Source organism: Camelus ferus, chromosome 12 (assembly GCF_009834535.1).
Source record: "Camelus ferus isolate YT-003-E chromosome 12, BCGSAC_Cfer_1.0, whole genome shotgun sequence".
Classification (NCBI taxonomy): domain Eukaryota; kingdom Metazoa; phylum Chordata; class Mammalia; order Artiodactyla; family Camelidae; genus Camelus; species Camelus ferus.
The window spans coordinates 37,846,694-37,856,274 of NC_045707.1; the positions used below are offsets into that span (position 1 = coordinate 37,846,694).

A 9,581-nucleotide genomic window follows, 5' to 3' on the forward strand; every position below is an offset into this window, starting at 1 on the left:
AAGGAATTGGGGGGGGTCTTGTTCCCGCCCCTTTACTCCCACTCCCTGGGGCAGGACTCCTGGGGCGCCCCCTTTCATTTCCTCTTTCTGTACAGGTCCAGAAGGGACAGGGGCTCTCGCTTGGCCCACTGCACCGGGTCATCCCCGGCTCTCCTCCCTCCGACCCGCCTGGCCACCTCCATCACGGCCACCTATCCCTGGGGCCCCCATGGCCCCAGCTCAGTCGCCAGTCCTGGTCCCAATCGACTCAGGCCTCCGCCCCCTCCTTTTGGCCACCTCGGCGGCCGGCTCCCGCCTCCGTAGACCCAGCCCACCGCTCCCCACCTCGGCCACCTCCTGCCCCCTCCCACCTCGGCCACTTCAGACGCCGGACCCGACCTCCGTTGACCCGGCTGGGACACTATCCCCGCCCCGCTCCTGCCCCCACCCCCCGGTCCCCGCAGACCCCGCTGGGCCGCCTCTCTCCTTTCCACCACCTCCCATTCCACCCCGGCTCCCGTAGACCCCGCTGGGCCGCCACCTTCCCTCCTCGGCCGCCCCCAGCGCTGTCCTAGCCCGCAGAGACCCCGCAGGGCGGCCCGCAGCTCGGCCCTCCCTCTTTGGGGTCGTGGCGGCAGGGGGAGGGGCCGTCCGCCGGTCCCCGCGTGCGTGGCAGGATCTCCCCGATCCGCTCTCCCGGCCTCCCTTCCCGGGAGGCGGGGTCGGCGCCGCGGCGGCGGCGGCAGCGGCGGCGGAGGCAGGCCCCCTCCTCCTTCCTCCCTCGCCCGGCCTCCTTCCTCGCCCGCCAGCCCGCCCGCTCTCTCTCTCTCGGCCGCTCCGACGCCAGCAGCGCCCGCGTGCGGCTCGCCCAGCCCCGGGGGAGCCTGAGGAAGTTTCCCGGGCCGCGCGCCCCGCTCGCTCGCCTCGCAGCCCGCGGCCTCACCCGCCGACGCACCCGCCATGCCCTCGGCCAAACAAAGGGGCTCCAAGGGCGGCCACGGCGCCGCGAGCCCCTCGGAGAAGGGCGCCCACCCGTCGGGCGGCGCGGATGACGTGGCGAAGAAGCCGCCGCCGGCGCCGCAGCAGCCGCCGCCGTCCGCGCCGCACCCGCAGCAGCACCCGCCGCAGCATCCGCAGAACCAGGCGCACGGCAAGGGCGGCCACCGCGGCGGCAAGTCCTCCTCCTCCGCCGCCGCCGCGGCCGCCTCATCCTCGGCGTCCTGCTCGCGCAGGCTCGGCCGGGCGCTCAACTTTCTCTTCTACCTCGCCCTGGTGGCGGCGGCCGCCTTCTCCGGCTGGTGTGTCCACCACGTCCTGGAGGAGGTCCAGCAGATCCGGCGCAGCCACCAGGACTTCTCCCGGCAGAGGGAGGAGCTGGGTCAGGGCTTGCAGGGTGTCGAGCAGAAGGTGGGTAACCCCAGCCCCCCAACCCCGGCCGCCCGGCTGCGACCCCCGCACCCCGAGCCGGGCTCCCTCGTGCCCTCCTGGCCGGGCCCCTCGCCCGGCCCAGGCCCCGTGTCCTCCGCCGGCGGCGCGGGCTGCCCCCGCCCCGGCCCCATAGTGGCGAGGCAGTCCCCAGACCCTCTTTGTTAATGGCCGCGGAGGACTCGGCTCCGAGGGATGGACCGCTTCGAGGATGGTCCGGCCAGCCCGGGAGGGTGGGCCAAGGGCCTGTCACAGGACATTAGCGGTGACCTGTAAGGAAGCCGGCATGCTCTGGGGAGTCCATTCTTTTTGGATTAGGAACCGCTGAATGGGCAGAGTTGTCTGAAGAGGAGGTTGGAAGGGAAGCCAGCTCATCCCTGGAAGCCTCGGGCAAGGCCGCACCTCCGCTCTCCCAGTGGGAGACATTTGAGCCAGTTTTAATAGACCCGGAACCTGGGGAAGGAAAAGCTAGTAATCTTACTCGTTTGCGAAGTTCTAATGAAATATTTCATATCTTTAGGCCCCTTGTCCTTTATTGGACCAGTGTGGCTGCATAGGCCTTGGAAGAAGCATATTTCAGCTTTAGAGGAAAGGAAAGGCCAAAAATACTAGGTCTTACTGGTGACTAATACCAGGAGGCACATTTATATGAGGGCTTGCTCACTATCTGATACTCATAGCAACTCTGGGAGGGAAGTCTGGCAGTTTTGACTCCATTTTCCATACCAGAAAATTGAGGTTTAGAGATTAAGTGTATTGATAAAAGACCCCAGCTGGTGAGTGGCAGGACTGCATGACACTGTATAGGCCACGGCCCAGTTCAGGGTCCATAGGGGCCTATTTCAGGTATGGATGGACCCAACTTTCAACACAAAGTTGCTTAAGTTCCACCCTTTCTGTGTTTTTTCCACACCAAATGCAGCTCCTTCTGTCTCATTCCTCCTCCTCCATCCTGCACTAATGTCATTGCTCAATGAAAGTTGGTTGCACGATGGAAACAAAAAATCCCGCCACCACTTCTCAGCCCGGAACTGCTGCCTCCTTTTCCCAGCATGCTGCCTGCCCTGCCAAGTTTCTATTGACTTGTGTGGAGTATGCAGGACTAGGAATTTCCTCTTAAGACTGGCAGAGCAACTGGAGTGAGTCATCTTGCTCCATGCTGCAGGCCAAGGAGGTGACTTTTTGAAGGGAATTAAGCAGGCAGTGCTGCTTTGCCTATTCTGAATGTCAAATCATTCTTAAAACATAGACATACTGCTGGAGTATAATCACTAGCCTCTCAGTTTCCTGTCTTTCATCTACCCACTTACCAATCAGTCATAATATTTAGTGAAGTCTGATAGTCATGTGGCTCCGCATAGGCCTGGTGGAGGGTGCAAAGGTGCAAAAGACCCAAATCCAATTTGTGAAGCAGCACATAGGTAGGTTTCAGTTGAGGGTAACTGCTGTGCGAGTTCAGAAGACAAGAGTGTGGAGTTTGCCTTGGCCTGTACTCTGGTGGCCCAGGGTAGTGCCAGTCTTGATCTAGATGGTGGTGAACTGTGAAGAGAAGGAGTGAAGAACACACTGGCAGTTTGGGGGTCAGCAGGTGGCTGTCCTGCCTGTGGCAGAGTAACATTTAGGAAGTCATGAGAGGGGAGGGTGACGTTGAGGCCCCGATGGTGGAGGTCTTGAATCCAGGTGGAAGAAATTGGGCTTTCTTCTCTCTGCCCCTCCCTTATTTTCTCCTTTCTGGTTCCCACTCCTTCTCCATCACGGCTATGTACAGTACTTTACTCTTTGGGGCTCAGTTTTCCCATCTACACAGTCCAGATTTTTAAGAATTGACCTGGCTGTAAACCACTGAAATAGTGACCTTTCTTTTAATTAAGTAGTGGAATCAAGCTAATATTTAATGTTGGCAGTTCAATTCTAAACCCTCTGAAGGGCCCTTGTTGCCCTGGCAGACCCAGTGGATAGTGAACTAGGATCTAATTTTAATTTTGACTGACACATTAGTTCACCCAAAGTATTTTGGGATTTATTTCTAACGAAGAGTTCCTTTCCTTTCTTTCCCTTTCTTCTCTCCTTGTTTCTTTTGGCAAAATGCAGTTTATTACACCTAACAAAGTTACCATTAGTTCTTTATTTTTTTTTTCCCCTTTGGAATGTATTTTATTTATTTCATTAGTTCTTGATTATCTTCTAATACCCAGTCCAAAATCAGATTTCCCTGACTCTTTCAAAAATATGTCTTTTATAGTTCGTTTGAATCAGGAGCCATATGAGTCTGCACATTACATTTAATTAAGAAATCTCTTCAGTGTCTTTTAATCTATAATAGTTTCCTGTATTTCCCTCTTTAAGTATACCGTTTAATTGTTGAAGATCCTGATTACTGTCCTGTAGAATTTTCCACATTGTGGATTTGGCTGATTGTATTCTCATGGCATGTTTCTCTCATATGTTTTCTGTGAATTGGTGGTGAATTGGTTGATAGATTCAGATCCTACCCTTCCCTTCCCTCTCCCTCCCCCTTTCCCTCTCCGTCTTTCTCTTTGCAAGAAAGCATTTGGCACATGATGTGGTACCATGTGCCACATCAGGATGAAGCCACATCAGGCCATTAATCATCATATGTCCAGCCTCTCAGTACATTAAACCCGATCCCCAAGGTGGTTCCCAGGTCAGACCCTGTTTAGGGTAGAATTTATTTAGAATGAGTGTGTAGTGGTAAACAGGATCATAATGTGTTCACAAAGCCAGAAAATGCTAAGGGATCACTGGTCTACTGGTCATATTTTAAGGTGAGGACAGTGACTTGTTCCGGGTCACACAGCTAAAAGTGGTGAGCACAGACCTGAACCTTGTCTCTTGCCTCCCAGCCTGGTGTCTCCCATATGCCTCTGCTTTTCTCCTATGAAAACTTGTGAGACTCAGAGTTGCAAGAGCTAGAACCTCAGCTTAAACTAGCTTAAAGAGAGATGGCGGAAAGGAGGGGGAATTTGTTGGCTCAAACTAAAAAGTTCAAGAGTAGATTCCTTCAGGTATAGCTCTATCCAGGGATTTAGATTATGTCTTCGGAACTTAATCTTACCATCTCCCAGTTCTGCTTCCCTCTGTGCTGGCCTGATTTGTAGACTGGTAGTGGTTATGTGCTGATCTGAGCTGTGCCAGGCTTCCCTCATCCTATAGCTAGCAGTCCCAGTAGAAAGAGGATTTCTTTCCCAGTAGTTTTAAGAGAAGTTTTGGAATTGGCTTTGGCCACATGCCCCTCCCTGGGCTAATCACTGTGGCTCCAGGAGGTGGGGGTGGGTGGGTGGATGGGAAGCACTGATTGGTCAGGCCTGGGCTACAGACCAACCCTGGAGCACTTGGAGGGGGCCTTCCAATTGGTCCCCCAAACCACATGGACTGTGTGCAGGGATGGTTCTCCAAAGGAAAATTATGGTGCTGTTCTGGAGGAGGAGGGACCTGGAAGCTGGGCAGACAAAAAGCAATGTGGCTGAATCGCATAAAACCTGCCGGCTCTTTGTGATTAACATCGAGATTTTGATTTCAGGTGCAGTCTCTGCAAGCCACTTTTGGGACTTTTGAGTCCATAGTGAGAAGCTCCCAACACAAACAAGATCTCACAGAGAAAGCCGTGAAGCAAGGGGAGAGTGAGATCAACCGCATCAGTGAAGTTCTACAAAAACTCCAGAATGAGATCCTCAAAGACCTCTCTGATGGGATCCACGTGGTAAAGGACGCCCGGGAGCGGGACTTCACATCCTTGGAGAACACAGTGGAGGAGAGGCTGACCGAGCTCACCAAGTCCATTAACGACAACATCGCCATCTTTACCGAGGTCCAGAAGAGGAGCCAGAAGGAAATAAACGACGTCAAGACCAAGGTGGCCTCTCTGGAGGACTCAAAGGGGTACAAGCAGGATTTGAGAGCCCTGAAGGAGGTTGTGGAGGAAATACAAACCTCGGTGAAGTCCAGAGAGAAGGACATTGAGGCCCTGAGAAGCACCGTGCAGACCATGGAGTCAGATGTCTACACGGAGGTCAAAGAGCTGGTGAGCCTCAAACAGGAGCAGCAGAGGTTCAAGGAGGCGGCCGATTCGGAGCACCTCACCTTGCAGGCGCTCACGGAGAAGATCCTGCAGGCGGAGGAGACGGCCTCCCGCCTTCCCGAGGAGATCCGGAGACTCGAGGAGGAGCTCCGCCAGCTGAAGGCCGCAGCCCTCGGGCCGGAAGAAGACGGGGCCTTTAGAGCCTCTGAGGCCTTCGAGACTCTACAGAAGGAGAGCCAGGGCTTGGACTCGCGGCTGCAGAGCGTGGAAGACGGCGTGCAGGCGGCACGCGCGGCCTGGGAGCGCCAGGGCGAGGGCCTGGAGGCTCTGCGCGCGCAGGGCGAGGAGCAGGCGCGGCGCCTGGCGGAGCTGCAGGAGCGCGTGGCCGGCCTGGGCCCCGGCCCCGATGAGGCAGAGGCCGACGGCCTGGCCGGCGCGGTGCGAGGCCTGGGCCAGGCCCAGCTCTCGCTGTCCGGCGACGTGGAGGAGCTAAAGCGCCGCGTGGCCCAGCTCCCCGGCGCCGTGGAGGCGCTGCAGAAGGTGCAAGAGCAGGTCCACGCGCTGCTCGGCCGCGACGCCGCCGCCGCGCCCCCGCAGGACCTGCTGGACAGACTCTCCTCTCTAGACAACCTCAGAGCCTCCGTGGGCCAGGTGGAGTCGGACTTGAAAATGCTTAGGACTGCCGTGGACAGTTTGGTCGCGTACTCAGTGAAGATCGAGACCAATGAGAACAACTTGGAGTCGGCCAAGGGTTTGCTAGAGGACCTGAGGAATGACTTGGATAGGTTGTTCGTGAAAGTGGAAAAGATTCACGAGAAGGTCTAAATGGATTGTGTGTGCAGGGCGCGGACGGCCCTGCCAGTTTCTCTTGACCAAAAACGTGTTGTCCGACCCCGCGCCTCTCCCCCCGCGGTGTGGCCCCTCCCGAGGAGCTGGCCCTGCTCCACCACCTGGACCACCAGGGCTATTTGTGTTTTCGTGCCCGGTTAATTTATTTACGGTTGTTACCACACGCCGTGGGTTGCTCAAGTTCTCTGCTTCTGCTTTGGGTGGGTTTCCTGGAGACCTGGCCCCTGTCAATCAGAGATGCCTTCTAGAAGGGATCTCTGTCGGGTGTCAGGGAAGAACTATAGTGGCTGCAAGCGAGGATTAGCAGAAGCAGATTAACCTCAAAAACCCCTGGCTGGCTGGCAGATTTCAAATTAAAAAAAAAAGTGGTGGGGAGGAGGCACTTTTCTTTCTAATTGTCTTTAAGGAAAATTCATTTTACTTTTTTTTTTTTTTTTACTACTTCTGGCTGAAGTTTTCATGAGATGTCACTCACTTCTTGTCTTCCACTTTAAACTGGTTACACCTCATAAATGTCAGCTCTGAATCGGGAGGGGGACAGGCCCTTCCGTTTTTAGTTGAAAAGAATCAGCTGCTTGAGGGTCACCTCCTGTGGTGTGGGTGTCTTTTTCCATTCCTGAATCCTCTCGTGATCTCAAAGGTAACTATGCAAAGAATCCAGGCGGTTCTGAATGTGAAGGCCCAACACCCCACAGTCCCCTGTGGCCACCCTGTGTCACCTCTTGGTAAGGACCCCAAATAATGCATTTAGAATAAGGGTTTAGACTCCCTGAAAGGGGAGTCCTTGGATTCTTTCAGGAAATGTATTACGAGAGCTGCTCATAAAGGCTTGGGCCACCTCCCTGGGGAATGGAGGCTGCGTCTTTATGTTGCCATGATGTCCATGATGGGTTTTGCTGTCACAGCAGGCCCCATCTGTCAGTGAGGAACGTGTGCATTTTCTGTAGCTGTTTGCTGTTTCCCTTTCCCTTTGAGCTGTACTGTTCTTTAATGGCTGTCTTGCCCTTTAAAAAAAAGAAAAAAAAGAGAAAAAGTAAAAAATGAAAAGAAAAAGAAAAAAAAAGGTTTGTTTAGTTTACTGTGAAATGAACTGTATGGCTTATTTACAGTATTTTTAATTCTTAATAAACACTTGAGCTTTGTTACGACTTTTCCAGAGTGATTGCTTTCTGAGAATTTAGTAAGTTTCAATGATACACTTTATTAATGTGCAGTATACAGGATTAGAAAGATGGGTAAGTTTTCAATTTTAAGACACTTTTTCTTCAATTCTGAAACCAAGATGGCCTCCCTCTTAGGCCTGGGGCTATACCTTTGATTGACAATTAGCAGGCCCGTTTATAGGTCATTGCCTGACTCCAGCTCTTAGCTACAGCAAAGGGTCTCAACTCTGGCTACCTATTAGAATCTCCTAGGAGCTTTTAAAAATTGCTGGGGCGCATCCCCATGGATTTGGTTTCAGTGAGTGTAAAGAGGGCTGGCACTAGCATTGTAAAGGCTCCCTAGCTGATTCTAATGTGCAGCCAAGTTTGATAACCACTATCTTGGGCCATTCATGGCCGTTGACCTCTATGTAAACCTGGGCATATTTCCTTTACTTTCCAGGTTGCCATTCACCTGCCACTTAATAAGGGATACTGTTTATTGAATTGAGTACCTGTGTGCCAGGCATGATGCTTATTAGCACTTCATAGGCTTCTATTTAGTCCTCCTAATATTCCTCAGAGATAGGCAGTTTCATTCCCCTCTTTACAGAGGGGCAGCAGGCTGAGAGGCATCCTGTACGATCATTAGCTAGGAAGTGGCAGGGCTGTGGTTTGAACCCAGGCTCTGCTCTTAACTGTGACATCTTCCGCCTTCCGCCAGCACAAGTGCAGGGCCAAATTGATTTGTGTGGCACCCCTGTCCCTTGCTGCAGAGCCAGAGGCTGCAGGGGCTCTTTTCTCTCTCACCTGGGAAGTTGGGGAAGGCCAAGACCTGAGTTGCATATGGAGCTTCATGCCTCATTTCTGGCTGGAAGGCCCCTCATCTGAAGTTCTCTGTCAGTCATTCTGCGTCCTTGAGGCAGCATCTCTAAGGCTTCACAGCTGTTTTTCCCAAAGCAGTTTGCTAATCAGGATGGGTCCTTTATAAGTATTATAAATTGTATTTTTATTTTAAAGTCAAAGAGTTGATATGTATGTTTTAATAACTTGTTTTTCCTCTTTCGGGGAGGGAACTGAGCAGCACAAACTCCTGTATGTGGAGCAAATTAAGTTCTCCTGGTTCCTTCTTAGGTCGGTTGCTTGCATCAGGCATATTCTTACTCTTCCTTTTACCATCATTTCTGCAGTCTTTGATCTCAGACTATGGAGTGGTTTAACATTTAACATTAATAGTTGGAAATACCTGCATGGGTCAGAGAAGTAATTAGATATAAATTCAAGTGGTGAAAAGAAAAAGAATGAATTATGGTAGCTCTTATCCCAAATAACAATCACATTTCATTCTGGTTTATGTGTCTGCTCACTCACTCATTTCCACACACATTTATTGAGCCCATAGCCAGGCATTTTGCTAAGTATCAATGAATTCAAGATGCACTTGACAGGATCCTTGTCCTCCAAGGGCCTGTAACCAAGTAGGGGTGACAACCATATAAGCTGGTAGATGTTATAAGTTATTGCAGGTGTTACAACCAGGTGTAATAGGGCACAGAGGAGGGAGTGGCCAGTTCTGTTAGGATTGGGCTCAGCTGGTTAGAACAGGTTTGCAAAGTCCTGTGGGAAGTCTCTTGGAATGTGTCCATGAGTGATGGGAGCCCTCAGGAAACGTGAGGTTGCCCTGCCCTTTGAACAGAGGCTAGGCATGAGTTATTGAAGATATTGACTAAACTGCAGGCAATCCAGCACCAGGATTATAGGTTGCAGTGAAATTCCCCAGGCAAGACTGTCAGCACAGTGGTAAGGAGACTGCTCCACCACTTCCAATCTTACGCAGAACAGAGATGATGGGGAGGGTGGTGATGAAGATCGTGATGATATCTCACAGGATGGTTGTGAAGGTTGAATGAGGCCACGGGTGGAGAGGGTTTAGCTTAGCACAGCATCTGGCATGTACTAAGAGCCCCAGGGCTCATTCATATGCAGTCATGGCAGAGAATAAAAGACTGAACTACTTCTGTGCTGCTTGGTAAATAGGTGCAGCCCTGAGCCCCTGAGTACCCTCCCTCAGGACCACACACCTCCTTACAGTCCAGCAACTAACGGGCTAAAACCCTGGTGTAGTAGGGCCTCTAGGACCTTGCTCC

At 52.6% G+C, this 9,581-nt stretch overlaps 1 protein-coding gene across 1 annotated transcript; it reads left to right on the top strand.

Moving 5' to 3' along the window:
- Positions 1–769: 769 nt before the first annotated feature.
- Positions 770–7,440, top strand: CKAP4 (cytoskeleton associated protein 4). Its single transcript, XM_032493426.1, has 2 exons — positions 770–1,386; positions 4,946–7,440. The coding sequence occupies exons 1-2, from the start codon at positions 940–942 to the stop codon at positions 6,266–6,268; spliced, it is 1,770 nt and encodes a 589-aa protein (XP_032349317.1). The 5' UTR covers positions 770–939; the 3' UTR covers positions 6,269–7,440.
- The last annotated feature ends 2,141 nt before the right edge of the window (positions 7,441–9,581 follow it).